Here is a 23,541-nt window from a genome sequence, read left to right as displayed (position 1 = left end):
TTACTCTGTATCAGCCACTCACCTAAACATTTTAGTATTAGTAAACATGAATTATTATGTGAAATTATGTATAAAATGTACAAAGCAATTTTATAAAGCTTCAACAAAGTAGCGATCATTCCTATTACACAGATGGGGAAACTGAGGCGTAGAGAAGTTAAATTCCTCTCCCAAGTTTGCCTAACTGGTTAGTGGCAGGTCCAGAACATAAACCCTTAAAATCTCTTTGACTTAAGCCTGTATTCTTTCTACCTTCACATCAGACTCCAGACTGAAGTGTGTGTGCTATTCCAACCACTAACTTCCTGAGGATAGTTGTATTTGGAGCTATTCCAAGCTTGGAAATGTTTTGCTCTGGATATTGAATTCCCACTCTTAATCTAAAGAAGGGGCCTCCCTGGTAGCACAAGGAGTTAAGTCTCTTCACTATGAAGCTATCAGCAGACATTGCAGCACGAGTTCAATCCTCGGCCAGGGAGCTACCCACATGGCACAGCAGACCTCCCTTGTCTCGCCCGCTGCTCCCCTCAGCAGTGTATTTCAGTCAATCTGCCAGTTCTGCTCCCCACTCTGTCTCTGCTGAATCTTCTCTCTCACACACACACCTCTGGCCTGTACCCCAGTTCTTATATGCATAAATAAATAAATCTTAAAAAAAAAATCTAAGGAAGGACCAAAAATTATATGGTCCATTCAGTTTCTTTCTCCTTGGCTCCCTGGCCATTTTGAGACCCAGATGGTATTTTTCACTGTTGTCTTACTCTTAATTCATGCAAGTGTCTGCAAGGCCTCATGACTTCTCTTTAGCAGGAAGTTGCTCTCATGCTGGTATTGCTCTAAGGCCTAGACTCTGGGCCCTGGGTATGTGGGAAAGTTGCCTAAATTGTCCTGGTCACTGGGACTGTTTATGGGGTGCCTTTTCTTGCTTACTAGGGCCATGATATTTTTTAATATTTATTTATTTATGCATACAAGATTTGGGGTTCAGGCCAGAGTTGAGCACGTGTGTGTGTGTGTGTGTTTGTGAGAGAGAGAGAGAGAGAGAGAGAGAGAGAGAGAGAGAGAGAGAAAGAAAGAGGACTCACCAGAGATAGATTGGGGAGCAGAACAGGCAGATCTACTGAAATACACACTGCTGAGGGGAGCAGCAGGCGAGACAGGAGAGGTCTGCCATGCCATGTGGGTAGCTCCCTGGTTGGGGGGTGAACTCATGCTTCAATGGCTGGCAATAGCTTGTTAGCACTGAGACTTTAACCCCTACACCACCAGGGAGGCCCTCAGCCTCCTTTCTTACCCTTTGTGCTCTATATCACTATGGGTCCACCCCTATTCGCCCACCAAGAGTGTTGGTTGCAAGAGCAGCAAGAGAAGACGAGCCCCCAAACACAGCTGTTTCCAAGCCTCTGCTCACATTACGCTGATCTTGTCCCACCAGCCAAAGCAAGCCGCACTCCCAATCCCAGAGTTGCTACAGGAGACAACGTAAGAGCATGCATACAGGGAGGAGAACTGCTGGAAACAGTTCACTGCAGCCTCCTTACCCCTCTGCTCCATCAGGAGAAATCTATCCGGGCCTCTCTCATGACTGGTAGCAGCTTGCAGAGTCTGTGAGGCAGTGGACATTAGGAAGGGCCATGAAGGGTGGGATGCTAACTTGTTAACTCACCAAAGATGCTGGGTCCTCAAGTGGGTCACTGCATATCTTGCTTCCATGCTCAACTGGGAAGCGTTGCATCCTGCAATTGTGGGGACACGTGGGGCCATTGGTTGAGCAGAGATAGACCCCTGTGTTCCCATGGCTCCCCCACAGGCCTCTCTAGCAACTCAGCCAGTGCCATGCTTTCACTATCAATGGATGAGTCTGCTGTCTGGAGGGCAGAGATCATCTCTGGATTGACACCTCCTAGCACAGTGCCTGGCACATTTATAGGCACCTAATAAATGTTTAGGTGAATAAATTTGTGAATAGAATATTCCTGACCTCTGCTGCATTTTGTCCAGAGAATTGTTAATCACGTTAGAATGTGCTTAGGTCTTTTCAATTTATTATAATTTCTTTTACTTTCTGAGCATGATTGATTCATTATTAGCATCACTATATTGTGAGTGCAAGTTGCTAAAATGTCGTTGGTAACATCTTGTCTTGTCCTGTCTTTTCTTTAAGGATTTATCCTCTAAAAATGTAATCCATCCCCCTCTTGATCAAAATAAGGTAAGAAACCTAAATGTTCTTTTTATTTCCTTCTGTAACATTTTCTGTAAAGAGTGATATTGTGTGGCAATTCCCTGTGAGAATTCTGAACCTGGTTGCAGAGCCAAGCAGACCTGCAGGAGAGTCCGCAGGGTCAGGAAGAGCGTTTCCCTCTAACCTGTGCAGAGGGCCCAGATCACCCCCATAGGGTGCTTTCTGTAGGGGGTCCTTTGTTATGAGGCTCCCTTCTTGGCCCTCTCTTGGAAACAAAACACTGAGAGTCAGGGCTAAACATAACCCCTCCTGCCTTGGAGCTATGGGGCACACTGACTGAGGAAGGACTCTGGGAGAGGGATTGGCAGGGTCCTGCCCTCTCCTGTCCTTTCCAATGTACAGAATTAACAGGCCGGGAACTCGGCACCCGACCCCTCTGCACTTACACATGGTCAAGCCTAAGATCTTTCCTATTCACATATCCTGTACGGTCTCTAATTAGAGACTTCTGTGCTATCTGTGATGCCCCCCACCTTCCATTCCCCAAGCATGTACCTTACCTAGTGCTTTAAAATTGCCATCGATGGCTCTGAGATGGGTTGCTTCATGTGAAGGTGGCTGGCAAGATGGAGTCTTTAAGAGTCAATTTTCTGGGAAAAGAACCTTAACTCACCATTACTCCTGCATCCGGGCCCATTACCTGATCTCAGGTGAGGCCCAAGCCTGGGTCTGGACTCACAGACATCTCTATGCTGCCTCTATAACACTGATTGAACAGCTACATTCTTGTTCTTTTGAAAATGACTAGGAAGCAGTTTCCCACCTCAGAAAATTTATGGTGAGGCTCAGCAGGTAAAAAAGAAAAAAGTTACATTAGGTAACATGTGCCTTAAGAGCCAGATGAAGGCGAGAGAGACCCTGTCTTGGGGAAATAAGGAAGGTTGGATAGAGCTGGTGAGATTTGTGGAGGGTCTTGAAGCAGAAGGAGGAATTTGCAAGCCCCAGAAGAACATTCCTAGCAGAGACTGTGAAGTATCAAAAAAAATAGGAGAGGCTGACATCTAGAGTGCTGGTGGCAAAGGCAGGAGGGGAGGCTGATGACATTAAGTGGGGCTGCCACTAACCATCCAGTGAAGGGGGGCTCTGTCTGTGGAGCTCAGAGTATCTTTGAGTCTGAGGAGCTGTGTGATTAAATATTGGTCTGTCTGGCAGGGGCAAGATTGTCCTGAGGTTATTGTTGTTCTGATGTCTATCACCATAGATTAGTTATTCAATTTTTAAAAGATTTTATTTATTTATTTATGCATACAAGAACTGGGGTGTAGGCAGAGGTTTGGGGGATGAGAGGATTCAACAGAGACAGAATGGGGAGCAGAACAGGTGGATCTACTGAAATACACTGCTGAGGGGAGCAGCAGGTGAGACAGGAGAGGTCTGCTGCACCATACATGGATTAGCTCCCTGGCTGGGGATCGATTCAGGCTGTAGTGGTGTTAGCACTGTGACTTAATCTCTAGGCCACCAGGGAGGCCCCAGTTATTCTATTCTTAAACCTCATGTAAATGTAATAATAGGCAGTTACTCTCTTTTACCTAGTTTTAATGTTTTTATATTGCTGCATTGATTAAGGAAGTGCATAGAAAATTTATATAGAAAAGTATATAGGAAATCCTAAGGTATACACACACACACAAACACACCCACACACACATATACCCATACCCCCAAAAAACAACTCTTAGAACTAATATATTCAGCAAAATTGTGGGATACCAGATTAATATACAAAAGTCAACTGTACTTCTATACACTTGCAAAAATCAATCCAAAAATGAAATTATATTTACAATAGCATCAAAAAGAACAAAATACTTAGGAATAAGCTTAAAGGAAGTGTAAGACTTATACCCTTAAAACTATAAAACATTGCTGAAAGAAATTAGAGATCTAATAAATGGAAAGATTTCACGTTAATGGATTGGAAACTTCATATTGTTAAGATGGCAATGCTCTAAACGATCTATAGGTTCAACACAATCCCTATCAAAATTCCAGCTGACTTCTTGGCAGATATTGACACATTCACCCTAAAATTCATATGGAAATGGAAGGGACTTAAAAGAGATAAAACAATCTTGAATAAGAAGAAAGAGGTTGGAGAACTCATATTTCCTTGGTAATGACACAAGAATAGACATAGAAATTGATGGAATAGAATTGAGAGTCCAGAAATAAACCTTTACTTTCACAGTAATTTGATCTAGACAGGAGTGTGAAAACATCTCAATGGAGTAAGAAAAGCCAATGTTGGGATGATTGGCTATCCAACTTCAAAAGAATGAAGTTCTCACACCTCATACCATATAGAAAAATTAATTCTAAATGGGCTAAAAATATTCAATAAGTAAAATCATAAAACTCTTAGAGGAAAACATAGGCATGAATCTTTGTGAACTTGGATTGGCAATGGTTTCTCTTAATAGGACACCTGTTATTGGCTGAACAAAGGGGATGGAGGGGATGGCGTCAAGGCAGTTCTGAGGTCCAGATTGTTTAGTTCTTAGTTCTTGAGACACATTCGTTTTGTTTGTTGTTGATAGCATTTGGTAATGTGTTATATGTTGGGCAAGGGAGAGAAAGCAGCTCAAGGTTGCCTAGTTTGGGTGACAGCGAGATGGTTCTGGAACACTCTTTTCCCAGACACTGGTCCAATATACTCCCTCCTTTTATTCTGGTTTCTGCCCAAGTGTCACTTCCTCAGAGAGCCCTTTCTTATCCAGCCTATCTTTTTTTTTTTTTTCCTTTTAAAGATTTGTTTATACAAGCACTGGGGTACAGTCAGAAGCAGGGGAGGCTGAGAGAATTCACCAGAGCCAGAGCGGAGAGCAGAGCAGGCAGATGAAGTACAATGCTGCGCAGCAGGGGGCAGGAGACGTCTGGGAGCCCTGTGGGACCCTCGCCCTGTGGGACCCTTCCAGGGATTGAACTGGCGCTACAGAGGCTGTGGGCAGCTTTGCAACCCAGCGCTCAATCACTGAGCCACCAGGGCGGCCCATATCCAGCCTATCTTAAATGATACTCTTATCCTCTTATTTGTCCAACTTGTATATCAGTTAGGATTAGATCTGACAAGTAGGAATTTAATCCCCCCCCCCCAAAATAGCAGTTGTGTTAATGCACTGTAATTAAATTTCTCTCTCAAGTTTTAGAAATCTAGAAATCTAGTCAGGGTGGGGCTGATATGTGGCACCTTGGTGTCAGGGACACAAGCTTCTATTTTGTTGTTGTTGTTGCTTTGTTTTGTGTGGCTGCCATTCCCAGGGTTACCTCATAATCCAAGGTGGTTGCTGGATCTCCAGCCAGTTTGTCTGTACTTCAGCCAGCAGGAAGGAGGAAGGAGGAATGACAAGGAGGCGGGAAAGGTGCAGCAACCTCTGAAAGGTTGATTCAGAGGAAGCCCTGGAAGCTACCATGAGCCGCTTTAACTTTCATCTCTTTGGCCAGAACTTCATTGTGGGAGAGGCTAGAAATGTAGTCTTTATTAAGGGGGCCTGAATTCACCTAAAAATTGAAACATTTATTAGTTATTACATTGGGGAAACAAGAATTGTAAGAAAAAACTGTGTCAGCTACACTCTGCTTTATTTTTCCTCCAAGCACCTGACCTACCATATGTTGCATCATGTATTATTTCTTTCCTGTCTGTCTCCTCCCCCCGGAATGTGGGCAGGGACTCTGCTTTGGTCACCAGCACATTGCTAGTGACTTCTGAAGGGCAGGGAAGATTAAGTGCTTCACAAATATTTGTTGAATGAATAAATGACCAGGGAGGGAATTGAGAAGGAACAATAAATTTCATAAGAAAATGACTGTGATGGAGACATACTGAGTTGCAGATGCCTGTGGGTATCTAAGAGTCGTGAGCACAGGCAGTCGGGAAAATGGGTCTGGAGCTGGGGAGAGAGGAGAGGGCTGGAGCGCTTGAGAGAGTAGTTCTTTGGGAAGGGCACATTGGGACTGACCCGCAGAAGGCAGTGAAGAAGGAAGGCACAATCAGCCAGCTTGGCTGAATTGACAGAAGTCATGAAAACTGCTTCCAGTTCACCTGAACTGGACACTGAATGAATATTTATTTCCCTCTATATTTCTAATAGATGCTAATTCTAAGGAGCAGAACTGAAGAGCTTTAGTTGGCCCCAAAAAGGCAGTTGTTCATGGACTCTGGGGAGAACTATCCCAGGAAACTCAGGGTAACTAGCAGGGTGATTTGAGATTGCTCTGTTCCAACGAGATACAGGTTTCCTTTGGGGAAGGAGCCAGCCCTAGATAAGGAGTAGATCTGAAGCCTCCTCTGGTAGGATGGATCTACCCCACCACTAGGTTCAAGAACGCCCTTTATATGAGGTTCTACAGAGCAGGATCCACGCACCATGCCTTAAAAACAAAACCAAACATCACTGGTACCCTAGCAAAGAGGCTGCCCAATACAATACAATAGCACGATGTCAGTGGGCCCTGGTGGATAAGAGAAAAAGGGACATTATATAAAACGAATATTACACCTTGTTACAACAGTGGGTGGTCTGGAATGAGATGGCACAGGCTCAGATCCCAGCTCTTCCACTCAGTAGCTGTGTGACCTTGGAGAGTCATTTAACCTTCCTGAGACTCATTATGTTGTAGAGCAGCCCCGATACAAAACGGGGTGCCTGACTGTGGGTCCTCACCCGCGCGCTTAAAAGGACTTATCAATGCTCTACTGCAGGCACACGTGAAAGGTTAATAAAAGGTTTATTTACAAGGGAAAGGGAAATGAGGAAATGTACAGCTCTGGGAGAAAAGTGGGAGACAAAGTTTTAAATGAGTCCTACCCGATCCGCCGATCAGGAATCCCAAAATGGCGCTCTGAGAGCTGGCCACCAGCCAGGAGCGGTGAAGCCAGGAGGCGAGCGATCGCGAGCCAGAGAGCCAGCAAGGCCCACGTGTTTGGTTTTTATATCCAACCTGGCTGCCCAACTCCACCCTCAGGTCCCAGCCACCCTCCCCTTGGTGGTGATGGGATTTGTCTTTCCCAATGTCCTGATGGCTTTAGTCTGGAGTGGGGGTGGAGTCCACAAAGCCTGTATGAGATTATCTCAGGACATCCTTTCCCCCTAACAATTCCCCCCTTTCACTTTTTGCCACCATTTCCATGGTGATGAAGATCAAACATATGGATTCTGGGATACAGTCTCAGATGAAAATTTTCCAGGGTTCCAGTCTGAAAGAAAACGAATCCCTCCAGGTAGTGTCCATTGTGGAAAGCAAAAGTCCTCCATTCCTGGAAAAACAGTTCATCAGTCCCAGCCAAAAGAAAACATCTGGGGGCATTAGCCAGAACAAGACAGCAGATATGTCAAAAATCACAGGAAAAAAAATCTTAAAATGGTTCAACTTATGTAAAGACAAATTCTCTCAACCTTGATCCCAAATTTTTTAAACAGCATAGCAAAAGTTTGCAAACCAAATCTACTTTTAAACCATATTGCCTATTTTTGCATAAAATCACAGGGCAGAATAACTAAGCAGCAATTTTTAGCTGGCTCCGTTGGAATACTCCATATAGGATTCAGAGCGAACTGTTGACATCCGGTCCGTGTAGGCTTCTGAAAGAAGTTGGTCTCATCAGACTCCACCTGGGCTTTCCTCTTCTCGAGGGTACCAGGGACTTTTCGTTGGCCGGGTTGTCCAGTCCTGCCAATGGAGGCAAGCTTCCTCACCTTCTTTGGAGGTCTCTGGAACCCTACAAACAAGGCATACAGGTTCTCCTCTTCTTGGTTCAGCTCTGTTTCAACTTTCTGGAAGAGCTCCACACAAAGCCACACAATGAAACTTATGTCCAATTTTTTTCAGTTTAAACAAAATCCCTATGGAAGTTATGCAAAAACAGACTCTGAGATAAGTAGTAAAAGATTACTACCACTATTTTTATGCCGTGTTGGTATCAAGGGGAGAGAAAATGCAAACACAAGTTAGCTTTGTTGGAAAAAAAAAAAAAAATTACAACCTTGCTGCAGATCCTGGTCACCAAAACAAGAAAACTTTGTGGATTTAGAGCAAAATGCAAAAAAATCATCAGTATTATTATGTCAAGGAAAACTTAGTAAATATGAGGTGTATTTCCAAGTCTATTCAGTCCTTAGTAGAAAAGTTTTACTCTCAACAGTTCCATCAATAGGAATCTGTTGAGACCTTTTCTCCCTATATTTTCAGAAACAATTTCTGTAGATGTGAAACAATTGAATTATAATATTATAAGGTGACAATCACCACTGACAATTTACACACATACCAGATACTACTGTTAACATTTTGTACATACCAAAGTTTTACCATTTTCCCAAGTGACAATGCTTCCCTTCCAGTTTTACTTCATTAGGTAAAATCCAAATAGAACAAATTCATCTAATGCCTTTCCCAGGAGGAAAGGGAGAAACTTTGTGGAGTGTCTCAGGAGCTCTACTGAGGTTCCACAAAATTTCCTTGCATCAGCCAAATGACAGGCTACCAAATTTGTACTTGAATTTAGATTTCTGGGAAGCTTTGCCATAAATATCAGAAAAATAACAGAAACAACAATGTTCAATCTCTATGAAGGCACCGGCTTAGTTCAGTAGCACAATGTTGACAATCAAACCATAACCTTTAGTTTTTCTCATAACTGGAGACTCTCTTTTTTTTTTTTTTTTTTTCAACGTCTATGGGCACCATGTATACCAATTTGTCAATCACTTGAGGTCAAGACAAGGACACAAGGAAAGGACATACAGACATACAACATATAGACACAAAGAGCTCATTAGTTACCATTTTATCACGCGTGGGATATCTCATGCAACTGCAGTTTCACTCATTGGCCAAAGTAACAAAAAGAAAGCAGAGAAAAAAATCTCAAAGGTAAAAAAAAAAAGCAGAAAGTTAAAAAAAATAACAAAATCAAAATCAAGATTGAAAACCTTTCTGTGTAAAAAAATAGTGGCACCATATGCATGATCCTAGATGTTATTTCACGTCTCCTAAACTTTGAAAAGAAGAAGATTGGTTAGAGCATGTTAGTTTTCTCAGGGTTTCTTCAGGAAAAAAAAAAATGAGTCCTTGGGTATCCTGCAACAATAACTGGAAAAGAAGTCAGTAACATTCAAGTTTTTGTCTGTTTCTTAAACAAATATCTCAAGTCCTCAATGGGTTCACAAGACCAATGGGACTTCGTCTCTGGGTCAGTTCCTCCTGGGGCTTTCTTAACTCTGGAATGATGTACCCAGGGTTTTATGCCTGCAAGTTTCAGAGAACTATGTGTGCTCAACAAGACATCATAGGGACCAGTCCATTTTTCTGACAGCTGGTTTTGAGCATCCCCGCTCTGCCAAGTCTTCAGTAAGACCTGATCTCCAGGTTTGAAGGGATGCAATGGTTGATCAGGAGGCATAGAGATCCTTGAGGTTGCAAAGTTATGAATCACTGCCAGAACCTCCTGGATGTGTTTCACATATTGCGTGATCCGGCAATCTTGTGTTATTTCCGGACTGGCTTTCAGAACTGAGGCCTGAAAAGGTCTTCCAAACACAATCTCAAAGGGGCTTAATTGTAGCCCACTTCTAGGTGCCACTCTTATGCGGAGGAGGGCAAGGGATAGTACCTGGTCCCAACGAAGTTGTGTTTCTTGGCACAGTTTTGCCAAGGTTTTCTTCAAGGTGTGGTTCATCTTTTCTGTTTGCCCGGAAGACTGCGGTCTCCATGCAGCATGCAATTTCCAGTTTATCTGTAACGCACTGCTCACTGCATGGGTGACGTCAGAGACAAATGCCGGCCCATTATCACTCTGGATAGAGTCCGGCAACCCAAAGCGAGGGATTATCTCTTTCAGTAGCTGTTTGGCAACCTCGGAAGCTTTTTCCGTCTTTGTGGGAAATGCTTCCACCCATCCCGAAAACGTGTCGACAAAAACCAAGAGATATTTGAAATTGCCTGTTGTTCTAGGCATTTGTGTGAAGTCCACCTGCCAGTCCTCAAAAGGACACTTGCCCCGATATTGAACCCCAATGGCTTTAGGGTGGGAGTCAGTCTTGGGGTTATTCCTGGCACATAATTCACAACCTCTGGTGATCCGTTGTGCTATTTTGTGTAAATACGGGCCCTTCAAATATGGGCGCACTGTTTCTAATAAGGCATCTCTCCCATAGTGAGATCCCTCGTGAAGATGTTTTAGCACCGGATATACCAGGGCCTCCGGGAGGAGTATCATCCCATGAGAGTTTACTCTCCAAGTAGAGCTGGGATCAAACTCAGTAAATCCCCATGCACGAGCTCTCTCCTCATCCCGCTCGGTGTATTCAGGAGCATACTGAGTCAGGTCCACAAGAGGGATGAGTGCACCCTGGAGGGCAGAATGGGCAGAACGGGCAGCGACCTTAGCCACCCGATCGGCTGCCCTGTTGCCCTTTGCCATGTCAGACCCACCCTTTTGGTGGCCAGGACAATGCATCACGGCAACAGCTGATGGTAAAGCTACTGCCTTTAACAGGGCCAGGATTTAATTGGTGGTGATGGGATTTGTCTTTCCCAATGTCCTGATGGCTTTAGTCTGGAGTGGGGGTGGAGTCCACAAAGCCTGTATGAGATTATCTCAGGACATCCTTTCCCCCTAACAATTATTCTCATGTATAAAATGGGGATATTACTAGAATTTACCTATATAGATTATTTTGAGGGTCAAACGAGTTATTATAAGAATTTAGAATATGTGGTATAAAGTTCTACTTAAGCACTTGCTATTATTATAGTCAAATGTATTTAGTTTTAAGAAGGACTATTATTTTTACTTCTCTGAGTTAAAATAGTTTTTCCTATAGGAAATTATGCTAGCAGGGGGAGATGGAAATTATAACTTTAAAACATATCCTTTCTTAGCAAAATAAAAATCAGTACCTAGTTTTTGTTTGTTTCATTCGTTGGCCTGTGAAACCCACAGCCCAGGAATCCTGCCTTTGTGTTCACCTGGACTGGGCACTGCATGAATATTTATTTCCCTCTATATTTCTAATAGACGCTAATTCTAAGGAACAGGACTGAGGAGCTTTAGTTGGCCCCAAAAAGGCAGTTGTTCGTGGACTCTGGGGAAAACTATCCCAGGAAACTCAGGGTAACTAGCAGGGTGATTTGAGATTGCTCTGTTCCAACAAGATACTGGTTTCCTTTGGGGAAGGAGCCAGCCCTAGATAAGGAGCAGATCTGAAGGCAGGCAGGCCTCTGCAGGCTGGTTAACCCTTCTCCCTCCAGGCCAGCATACTTATGCTGAGGAGGCTTGTCAGAGTCAGAGATTAAGAGGATGGGGTTGGGCTTTCCTTGGCTCCCCCTGAGAAACTGTCGCCCCCAAAGGGGAGTGCCAGCCTTCTTGGGACAGAAGCCCACAAACATGTCTCTGGGGGTTGGGTCCTTTCTGAGCAGGGGTGAAAAGGTCAGTGTTGAGCAAGGGGCAGGGGCCTTGATGACACTAACAGAGTTGGGATTTAGTTGCCGCAAGAGAAGTACCTAGGGCACAAGATTAAAATCTTGTTTCCTCCTAATGCAGGCCCTAAATCCTGAGGCCTTCTTCCTGTAAACTCCAGTGATCAGGAGTTGAACATTTAAATGCCTGCAGTGGGTAGAGAAGTGGGTGGATGGGGCTCAGAGTGAGCTGTAGTCTCCCTGCTCTGTCAGTTCCAATGGGTGGTTGCCCCGTAATGTGAGCTGGCACCTGGATTTTTACAGGGAAATTTAATTTTTAAGTGTTGGCTCACATTTATAAAATATTAGTTGGACCCAGTAAGACAGACTGCAGGCCATGTTTCAGACTGCTGGTTGCCAGTTTATAATCACTTTTATTATGCTTTGGAGGCAGAACTTGGGGCAAATGAAAAAAGGGAAACAGGTTGAGAATATAATTTTACAGTCTAGCCACTCCCTCAGGACTGGCAGTGGTGCCTCCTTACCAGGTTTCTCGGGCAGGAAGCAGAAATGTGCAAAGTTGATGAGATAGTCACACGAACTTTCCCGTCACTGTGTACTGGGTGGGCAGGGCCATGGAGACCCTGGAGGGACTGCCCTCAGCATCTGCTAAAAATATTACTGGCCGATTCATTTTGGAAATTTTCTCCAGATGTTCCTGTGGAAACCTCCAGTGCAAATCTGTTTTCCTCATTTCTGGCAGCACCTAAGATTCACCTGGGGGACTTTTAAAAGGGGCTGTTCAGACTTCACTGGATTAACTAAGCCATCATTGCTGGGCCTGGGGTCTGGGCACCAGTATTACTTTTTTTTTTTAAAAAAAGATTTATTTATTTATGCATACAAGAACTGGGATGTAGGCCAGAGTTGCAGAGGTGAGAGGATTCGCCAGAGACAGAGTGGGGAGCAGAACAGGCAGATTGACTGAAATACACTGCTGAAGGAAACAGTGGGCAAGACAGGAGAGGTCTGCTGTGCCATGTGGGTCAGCACCCTGGCTGGGGATCAAACTCGTGCTGCAGTGGCTGTGGACAGCTTTACAGTGCTGTGTCTTAACCCGTTGCACTACCAGGGAGACCTTGGGCACCAGGATTTCTAAAAGTTCTTGGGTGATTTTTTTTTGCAGCCAGGTTGAAAACCACACATCCAATATAATCGCTAAATGGGGGGACTCTTTCTCTGCACTTATTTTCAGAATTTGCAGTGTCCTTCTCCTGGCCCCCCCCGCACTGTGTCAGGATTTCAAAGTGACAAAGTGGTTTGGGTCCTGATCCTCATTTTTCTTTTTTCACTTCACTTTATCATTGAGATCTTAAACAAACCCTATTACCCCCTTCCTCCTCATTTACTGATTAAGTGGGAGTAATGATATTTGCTCTTCTAATCTCATCAGCCTGTTATCAGGAGAAACAAGGCAATAAATGTGAAACTCCCCTATAAGCTGTCAACATAAAAAAAAAAAAAACAACACTGTTGGTACAAGTGTGCTTGTACGGGGTACAGTTTTGATCCACTGGACAGAAAACTCTGGAGTAACATTCCTAGTGCTGTGGGTCCTACTGCACGTTACCTCATGACTGAGCTGCAGCCTGCACTCCCACCAGCAAGTGTGATTTGTGCTGCGGCAGCCCCAGACAATCCGACACTCACCCTCTCAACTTGTACAAGAGAGTATACACTAAATGACCAGAAAGAACTCAGGGGCTTCGAGCCAGCTGGAGAGTGAGAGAAGGAGACTTGCGGAACTAGGCTTTCTAACTAGGTCTTTGCTGCTCTTCCTGGGGCTCTGGGGTGTAATCAGCAAGGGGCTTAGCTGGGGCCTAAGAGTTATTTAATGGCAAAAAGAGGCAGAATAAGAAATGCAGGAGCTGATGAATGGCATGACAGATGGGCACAGGCCTGGCTTCGAGCCATTTGGGGCTGTGCAGCGTAGGTTCTGCCTGCAGGAAACTGTCTGATCGAGGCAGATAAGGTCACTCCCCCCAGAAGCCAGAAACAATATCAGGCAGACTGTCATGACTCAGTATTACTTATCTGAGGCCCAGCTGCCGTGAGGTGCTAGTGAAGGATGGACAGAATACCCGTTGGGCATCAGAACTGGGTCTGAGTCCCAGCTCCAAACTCTACCACAAACTGGTACTGGGCAAGATGGCCCACCTGCTGCTTCTCAGGTTCCTCATTTGTAAAGAAGAGTCTTGTTCTAGTGCTAGATGGACTCTGAGCACAGCCAGAGTTTGCTCTGTGGAGGTGCTGAGGACTGGGAGTCTGTGGTGAGTAGCCAGGCCTCGGAAGTTTTTATGGGGAGGCTGGCCATAGGGAGAGGGATGCTTGGTCAGGTGGAGGTGAGCAGAGAAGACAGGACAAGGAGGAAGAAATGAGCAGGGGCTCAGAATGAAAGCACTTGATGGGGCAGTGGGATGTGGCCAAGGACAGAGAGAGAGAAAGGCGAGGAAATATGGAGTCAGGATCTAGAAGGCCGTGGACACCAGGCAGAGATGTTTAAATTGGCTCTGCCAGAAAGGTGGGGACCATTGAGGATTTGAGCAGGGTTATGATGCGATTAGGCTGCTTTTTAGTAGGAATAATGTGGCCTGGACCTTACAATGACTTGCATGGCGGGAAGCCAGGGACCAGGGAGGGCAGCTAGAGTCTTCTGTAATATTTATAGCATGAGATGGTGAGGCCTGTGGGTTGGGAAGGGATAATGTGGCAGGCCTGGAGATATTTCTCAAGAAATATTGATGGGTCTTATGGCCTGGCAGCCTTCGAGTGGTGGAGAGCTGTGAGCTTCCTTGAGAAGCAGTTTATCTCAAAGACTAGGGAAGAGAAAGCCTCGGGAACCTCCCTGCCAGGGTAGTCTGGCCATTGGGAGGTTCAGTTTCTTCTTGGCTCCAGCTGAGATAAAAGATCTTGGTTGTAGTTGGGGCAGTGATAGAGATGGTATCCCATGGCAGTGTTAAGGGATTTGCTCCTGATCACTGCACTGGGCTCATTTCCATTTTGAGTGCTAGCCCTGTGCTAAGTGTGGGAGACAGAGAGAACACATAGCCCAATTTGGGATGCACAGAAGTTTCCAGCCTGGTTGGGTCTAGCAGAACCACATTTGCAGGACGGCTCTTGAGAGCAATCATCTTGTTCTCTTCACCCAATTTGCTTTATGGCATGCAGTGTGTGTGATGAATGCTGGAAAAACTCTGGTTTATAATGATTTTATATCCTGGTTTTGTGGGGTTTGAAACTTGAAGAGTTTTGGGGAGCCTCTTTGGAAAATAATTCAGAATTACAAATTTAACCTTGCTAGAGCCTCTCAGGGGCTACTGTGGGGAAATGCAAGAGAGAAGCCCTGAAGCTTAAACCCTATTGGCATTCTAGGCAATCTTATGATAGTTAATACCTACCATTTGTTAAGTTTATTATAAGCAAATATTTTATTTCCAGTATTTCACAACAATCAAGGGGGGTGGGGTGAATTGGGGGTTAGTATCTCCATGCTGTGGATGAGGAAGTCTCCAAGAAGCACCTCTGGCTGCCACAGCCATAAAGCCTGGGGTGTGAGGCTGTGCTCTGGACTGGGGGCTCGGCCTCAAAAGGTCACGAGTTCCTCTTCTAAGTCATCTCCTCAATTCCACTGTACCTGTACTAGGACAGGGGCCCACAGGATCCCGGGCTGGGGTAAGGTAAGACTCTGGACATCTGACTGTGGCTTATTTGGGAGGGGAGGGGGAGACTTCACACAGGAAGGCAGCAAACCCCAGGGATGAGCACCGACTTTGTAAACACACTGACCCAGGATCTAATTCTGGATCTACAACTTCCTGGTTGTATAAAGTCCAGCAAGATGGGCTCCCAGAGCCTCAACTTCCTTACCTGTAGAATCGGAATAGTAACCACTTCTTTGTATTTTGCGCTTATTACATGTCATCTTGTAAGGCAGAAAAGCTCCTGGTGGTGTTGGCACCCAGAGCAATTAATCTAAGAATCCTATGGTTGCTTTCAGTCCTAGTAGTAGCACAAAAATCTCAGATCCAGCACCCTCCCCGCCCCCCCCCCCCATTCCCTCTGAAGCTGAACGGTTTTCCAGGGATTTCTCCCAGCCCAGCTAACTTCCCGGGGAAGTGAAAAGATGGCACCTAAAAAAGGTGCCTAAACTGTCCCCCACACTCCAGCGAGCCTGAAGAAAAAGAGGAAGCGGGGGTGGGGGGGATGGTGGTGGTGGCGGCAAGCCAGGGGCATTGGCCTCAGTCCGGCACCACCCGCGTGCGCCCTCCGGGAGAACCCCAAGACCGAGCTGCCCAAGGGCGAGCGCTGTGGGGCGTCCCTCTTGCTTTGGCAATCGAAATCCGCCAGCAGATTGGGCCGAGCGGGCTGGGATAGGGTGAGGTGACGCACTGCCGACGAGGACCAAGGTGGGGTGCGGCGTCCCTGGCGCCGGAGACCGCGGGCCGGCGCGCAGAGCCGGGTCCAGGACGGCGCCGCCTGCGCTCCCGCTTCCGCCCGCTCCGGCCCGGCTCGCTTTCCACGCCCACCCCTGCAAGCCCCCTCCCAGCGCCTCCCGCCCCCCAACACCCGCGGGCGAGCCCTCCTCTCCGAAAAAGGGGGCCGGCCCCTCCACCCGCAGCCAGCCCGCCCGGGCGCGTCGCCGGCGCTTCCTCCCGCACCCGCCGCCGCCTCGCCGGAGCCGGGCGCCCCCACGCGCGACTCCCGCCCGCCGCCGCCTCCCTACGTGGGGGACGTGCAGGGAGGCGCCGGGCCTCGTAGGATTTCGCGGCGTCGCCCGCCCCCTTTCCGGCGCGGGAGGGAGCGGCCGCCGGACCCCCGCCCCTCCCCGGCCCGACGCCGCCCGGCTGCAGAGGCGCGCGCCGGCCAATGGGCGCCGAGGAGCGGGGCCGCGGCGCTGTCACCGCCCGGGGCCGGGCGCGCGGGGCCGGGAGCGCGCGAGCCGCCGCCGCGCCCCGGGCCGTGGGGGAGGAGCCGCGGGAGGAGGAGGAGCCGGGGAGCAGCCGCCCGGGGACCGCGGCTAGTCCGGGCTGCGGAGAGTCGACGCCGGCCGCACGACTGCAGCCCCGCGCCCCGACCGCCAGCATGATCGCCGCGCAGCTCCTGGCCTACTACTTCACCGAGCTGAAGGATGACCAAGTCAAAAAGGTGAGACCCCCCCGCGCCGCCGCCGGGCGCCCTGGCCGCAGCTTTGCGTTCCCGCATCCGCTCGCCGCCGCCGGCTCCATCCTCCCGCGCCCAGACCCCCCGAGGCCGGCTATGACTGCACTGCCGCTGCTGGGGAAAGGCTGCGCCCTTGCAGTCTCCCCGCATTGTCGGCGCGCGCGCGCGCGCGCGTGTGTGTCCGTGTGTGCGTGTGTGTGTGTGTGTGTGTGTTTGGAGGCGGTAGAAGACTCCCCGAGACTGGGCTGCCTGTTGTTGCAGTGTCCTTGAAACGGGTTGTGTATGTCAGATGGGTCCCTGGGTCAAGAGGGGAGGTGGTTGTGGGGGGACCGCAGGGCCATTTTGGAAGGGTCCGAGCGCGGTGGGCGGAGGAGCGATCGCAGAGATGCTGGGAGGTGAGCGCGCGGCCGGCGCGAGTGCTGGCTGGCGGCCAGGCATCCCATATTTGGGGTTCCCGGCGGAGGGCGTCTGCTGCCGGGAGAAACTGTCACCGGGCGCTCAGCTGTTGCGGCAGCTCGTTAATCTGAGGTCCTTAGTCTGAGGACGGGGTGACCCACTCGGTTTCCCGGAACGGGGAGGGGCCGAGAGGCCACCGGAAACTTTGCTCATAGGCCTCAGGTCTGGAGCGGCATGTCTAAATGGAATTTTTTATTTCTCTACGTGACCATCGCTTAAGCCGTCATTTCCAGTTAGCGCAGAAGCTCAGAGACTGGTCATTTGAGTCGGAGGGAGACCTTGACATGCATGCATGTAACATGTGTGTACTTGCACAGGGGTGCATCTCCCTACCCTGGGGTGCTGTTGCCTTTAACATCTGTCAGGTGGCAGGTCTTAAAGGTGACTCTTTCCTGTAGGCCAACTGTGCCACCATATTCTTAAGAAACAGTGTAGGCCTAGGGAAAGATGCCCATTTTATCAGTGCCCCGCCTTGCATATGCTGTTGACCCACCCATACCCCAAAGGAGAGATGTTATTGCTCGAGTAAATTGGTTATTGTTGAGGTAACTGGAAGGAACTAGCAGTCAGCCTGACTTTGTAATTCAAACAAGGGAGTGCTACCTACAGGTGACAGGCAGGCGCCATGGACCTGGATTTTCTGCCCTTCAAGCCACAGGATGTTCCGTTCTCTACTTCCACCGGGTGTAGACCCCCCTTCTCTAGCACAATTGGAAACAGGTCTGCTGAGGGCAACAACCTCATCAAGGTCACCCCTGAGTTAGCACCAGAGCCAGGGCGGGACCCAGGTCTCCGCCCTCCACTGAGAACTTGATTGAGGCTTCTCTGGCTGAGGGGTTTGGGGTGCTGAGACAGAGACCCTGGGGCTGCTGCTGGGGTCCTGGATCCTGTGCTGAGAGGGAAGCAGGAGACAGGCCTGGGAATCTGCCGTGGTGTCTCCAAGCTTTAAGTGGCAGTGACTCTGGCCTTGTCAACCATGCTCCTGTGGAACATCCTGGAGCTTGCTTTTGGCCACTGAGCTCAGGGAGCTGTGCATGCCACACATGCATTTCATGAGTTTTCCTTGCTGGTGTACATCAGTGATGTTCTTCCCATTTCACAGTGGCGAAGTTAAGGTGTGGATGAGTTCTCTGCTCTCCTCCTGCATGTGGTACCCTCTTGTTGCTCCAGACAGCAGACTACTGGGGTGGGGACCCTGTAGCCGCCAGGGCTGAGTTGAGCTGAGGTTTGGACTGCACGCAATGGGACGTGTTTTCTCAGGCATGCTGTGTCTAGTGTGGCCCCAGAGCCCTCCACTTGCCTTGGCTGTCTGACTTACACCTGTCTGTTCACATTCTATCTGTCAAGTTCCCGTTAGTACCTGAGTATGTGACTTTCGAATCACATACTCTTGGTCCCTCACTCCTCCTCTGAGACTGGCATTCTAACGTTTCCTCCCCATCCTCCTCTGGCCCTTAAAACCTTGCTGGAGGAGTCTTGAGGTCAGATCTTCCATCAGATAATATGGCCCGTCAAGCAGTTTCTTTAAAACAATATGACTTTCTTGCAACTTACTGGGAACTTCTTTTGTTGCTTCCCTATGGGAGGGAATACCTGGATTTCTGCCAGGGGATCCCTTTGGGCTGCACGATGGACCAGTGCCACTGCCATCCATGGGTGTGGTTCCTTGGAAGCTTCCTGGGCCTCCTGAGTGCATGGAGGGTGCTTGTTCCCATGACCTATGAGCTTTCCCTGACCTCACCAGTACAGGCTACATCTGTTCTATTGGGACGCAGGAGTTATTCGAGGTCAGCCCTTTCAACCCACCACTAGCTTTGGAAAGGTTCGATGGGGATGCAGGACTCTAAATCCTGCTTTTCCTCTGGGAGTGGGGCCCTACCTGCCACCTGGCTGGGACCCAGTTGTGAGGACAGCGCACCCCTGGCCCTTCCTGCATGGACAGCCATGATGATTCAGCCCTCCAGCCCTAGGCAGCCTCTAGGGTTCTCTGTACAGCCCTAGTATCCTGCCACTGTCTCTCATCCATCCTCTGACCTGGGGGTAAGAAGAGAGAAGGGGGTGGTGGTGCCTGGGAAGGTTTTCAGGCTTGCTCAGGATGTAAAAGTGATCATGAAGAAGGTATAGTTTCTCTCCTCATTGCCTATGAGACATATTGGTAATTCAACCTCATAAATATATTCTAAGTTGAAGTAGGCCAAGTGTCTAGATTTCTGGCATGAAACTCTGTTTTCCCGACTGTGTCTGCATAATTTTGATTAATAGGGCACTGTTAATTTAAAAGGGTGCCCTGGCATCAGACTGAACTAAGGATAACATATATATTTTCCTTTGGTTCTTCTAGTGCTTTTGGGAGGAAAGGGAAGCACATGTGCGCTTGTGAAAGATCCCATTCATGAGAATCCCAGATATCTGTTAACTCTGCAGTTACAGGCTAGGTCCTTTGACCTCCAAGTAACTTTTTTTTTTTTAAGATTTATTTATTTATGCATACAAGAGCTGGGGTACAGGCCAGATTTGTGGGGGGTGAGAGGATCCACCAGAGACAGGGTGGGGAGCAGAACAGGCAGACGGATGGAAATACACTGCTGAGGGGAGCAGAAGGTGAGACAGAGAGGTCTGCTGCGCCATGTGGGTTGCTCCCTGGCCTGCTGGGGATTCAACACATGCTGCAGAGGCTGCAAGTTGCTTCACAGTGCGGTGCTTAACCCCTTGCGCCACCAGAGAGGCCCTCCAAGTAACTTTTAACTTGCCTGTTGCCAGCTCAGTCTAGCCACTCAGAGCCTGCAGGAGGGTGAAGGGCTGCACAGTGTGTTGTTTCCTTGGGAAAGGAAGATAATAGGTCCAGCAGGGTCAGAATTTGCCTCCAGGAAAGACGGGACTTCCTTTCCTCCAGGGTTGTCAAGATGGATTTCAGAGTGCATTTTCAGGGTTGTCAGAAATGCCAGTGCATTTACCTTGGGTGGCAATGCAGGTGACTCCATGTAATCCCCTTTAGCAGGTGAGCAGACAGGTGTGACCTGTCCAGCGGCCTCGTTCCTCGTGAATCATCGTTTCATTATCCCGGTCCCTTTTGCTTTGGGTGTTCCTAGGCGTTCTCCTCCAGGAGAAGCCCTGCACTTCTGTTGGTTTGATAATTTGGGACTGTCGTGAGGGAATAAACTTGGAAAGTGGGTGGGTGTGGCGAATTTCACATCTGGCCCCCTGCGACGTCCTCCCACCATCCTGCTGTTTTCTAGAGAAGGCTCGTGCAGCTTTATCCTGAAGACTGATTCGCGTGACTGGGACTGTCTCTGTATGTGTCTGCAGTCGTGGATTCCTGCCTGATGGAGTTAGCCCCTGGAGTCAGCTCTGAGCAGGCCTGCTGAGGCTGAGCTGCAAGAGACGCTGGACAGGGGGCAGCCACATGCCCTACTTCCTGGGAAAAGTGGTGGCAAGACTGCTGGCACCTGCTTACTCATTTGAGGACCTTTAGAATCAATCCCATCATGGAGCTCAGTGGTTTCTTCAGAAACTGCTTGAGTCCTTTATTATGTGCAAGGTACATCACTTTGCTTTATTATATGCTAGACTGGGGTGACAACTACAAATGAGAAACAAGGCAGAAATAGTCTTTCTTCTCATGGAGCATAATTTGCCATTTTATGGTAAGTGCAAAGCATAGATGCTATGAGAGCATGCAGTGCTTGGGGCTCAGGTGGGAAATCACTTGCTTGGGGATTGCTTCAGACCAGGCTCTAGATGTACAAATGGAAACCTGCTTAGAAACCTGGTCAGGAAGAGCTGAATGGAGAGTTACCAAGATGAAGTTTGACTTTTCTCTTTTTATTTTAATTAATTAATTTTTAATTTTTTTTCTCTTTTTACTTTATTTATTTAACTTAGTTTTGGACTTTCTCTTTTTAATGATTGTTCTCTTTTTTATCCCCAAACACATTATGGATAGCCTATCAATTTTGTTTGTGTACGTATAGATCTACCCAGCTATCTATTCACTATCAATCTAACAGTATACACAGATATACTACGGTGTGTGTGCATGTGCGCGTATGTGAGTGTGTGTGGGTGTGTGTGCTGTCACATGATCTTTCCTAAGCCTCAGCGAGGCCATCAGGGCTGGCAGTATTATTCCTGGACCTCCCAGAGCAGCTTCTTCCCGGGGCATCCCACTGCCCACTGCCTAGCTGGTGTGCTTAGACAGAGGTTTCAGTCCCCATTTAGAAACAGGGGCTGGAGGCCCAGAGGACATCTGTGACTTTCCTAAGGTCTTAAGAAAATCTGGTATGTTTCTTTCCTCTAGAAGAAAAACCCATCTTTGTTGGTTTTAATGATTTACCTTGGAATCTGTCTTTTTAACTCTCCTCCCCCCTCCCAAATCAATACACATGAGTTAATTTTTTATTATGAGCTAATTTGAGGTGCATAAAAAGTATTGAGGTGGACATCACAAACGCTTGTGTATCCAAGACTGGACTTGAGAAATAACAGACACAATTGCCACCCCTTCTGTGCTAGACTTCATTCCCAACCTCTGTCCTGAATTTGGTGTTTATCATTTCCATGCATGATTTTATACTTTCATTACATATCATGCATTGTAAACGATAGATGGTGTTACTTTATATGGCTTTAACCTTTTATACATGGTGCTGTCCTGGATGCATTCTTCAGCAACTTGTTCTTTTTAGTGCACTATTCTATGTCAAGGATTTTCTCTAGTTGATGCACTTATCTGTTTCATTTTAACGTCTTTTACATTGTATAAATATACCACAGTTAATTTATTTATCCCTTTGATGAGTATTTGGGTTTCTGATTTTTCAAATTATAAGCAGTGCAGCATATGAACCTTCTCATATGTCTTCTGGGCTTTTAGGCTGTATATCTAGGGCTGCCATTACTGGGTGGATTCCCCTTTTCCGTATTGCCAAACGGCCACCCTCCCTGGTCTTGGTGGCTCACAGTCCCATCAGAAGGTTGTGTAGGTTCCTATTTTTGATGCCAGCCTTTGGTACAGTCAAACCTTGAAAAATTTCAAATAATTCTTAAAGAATCTGTTTCTTCTCAGTCATTTCCATTTGTGTTTAGTTTTAAATGAGGCATTTCCTGGTTTACCTCACCTAGTGAGCCCTCCTTGCCAAGTATCACTGTGAGCAGTGGGGGCCCCATTGGCTGCTGCTGCTACAACATTTGCACTGTAGGGGTGAGGGCAGATCAGAGACAGGGTTATGAGGATTCTCTGTGGCCTCTTGTGCTGGAGAGGAAATTTGTTAACCTTTTCTGGGAATTAAGACACGCACGTGTTCTGTCCATACACCCTCTCTCTTCCTGGGTGGATCTGACCCTGGCAGGGCTGGCTTATCAGTCCCTTAAACGTGCCCAGCTCTGTTAGAGAAAACTCAAGCTAGCAGCCTCTCTCAGACTATCTTCCGTAAAAGGAGAGTGTGGCTGTGCCCCTACGGCAGGAGGGTGAAATGTGAAATCTGCAGCCCAGCCCTTTGTAAGCAGAGCTGAGCCAGCGGTCCCTGTGCCAAGCAGAAAATGTCTCACGTTCATCTGATTCTATGCTTAATAACTTGCTTGCAGACCTGTGACCCAGAGGGTACCTAACAGGGGAGGGGCTGCGAATGCCCACTAGGGGCCTGTCTTTTTCCTAATGCAGGTCTAGAAGCAGTAATGCTAGTTGAAGCCCGCGTGTAACGCCTGTCACATTTACAGCCAGGTACAGTGTTGAAGGCATCACGTTAGCGCTTGTTTAACCCGCACAGACCCCTGTGAGGTGGGCACTATCAGGGTCTTCACTGCCAGATGAGGACCCTGCAGCTCAGACAGTGAACAGAAGAGCCAGCATTCAGACTGATCATGTTGAAGACAGAGTTCCTGTTTGTTTGTTTTTTAAATTGAGATATAATTTATGTACCATAAAACTCACCACCTTAAAGTGTATACAGTTAAGTGGATTTCTAGTATATTCACAGAGCTGTTCAAGCATCAATATCACCTTAATTCTAGAACATTTGCATCATCCCAGAAAAGAAACCCATATCCAAAAAACAGTCACTCCTCACTCTTCCCTCCACCCAGCCCCTGGCATCCACGAATCTCTTTTTTTCATGTCTTTCATGCAAATGGAATCATAGGTTATGGGCTTTTGTGTCTGATTTCTTTCACTTAGTATAAAGTTTTGAAGGTTCATTCAGGCTGTAGCATGTTTCAGTATG

At 47.5% G+C, this 23,541-nt stretch overlaps 1 protein-coding gene across 4 annotated transcripts in view; it reads left to right on the top strand.

Annotated features, from left to right (window-relative positions):
• HK1 (hexokinase 1) overlaps positions 1-23,541 on the top strand; it is a 109,454-nt gene that overhangs the window by 21,471 nt on the left and 64,442 nt on the right. For 3 of the 4 annotated variants that reach the window (XM_037497523.2, XM_037497525.2, XM_037497524.2), the window contains one exon: positions 2,165-2,212. In XM_037497523.2, coding sequence (XP_037353420.1) covers positions 2,165-2,212 — 48 coding nt within the window. Of the gene's footprint in view, positions 1-2,164; positions 2,213-16,693; positions 16,853-23,541 lie in introns of those variants that run through there. The other variant, XM_037497526.2, reaches the window with a different exon arrangement.

Source organism: Talpa occidentalis, unplaced genomic scaffold (assembly GCF_014898055.3).
Source record: "Talpa occidentalis isolate TD23 unplaced genomic scaffold, MPIMG_talOcc4v2.1 talOcc4.8, whole genome shotgun sequence".
Lineage (NCBI taxonomy): Eukaryota > Metazoa > Chordata > Mammalia > Eulipotyphla > Talpidae > Talpa > Talpa occidentalis.
Note: the sequence above shows the minus strand (reverse complement) of the source record. Positions and strands in the feature narration are given on the sequence as shown.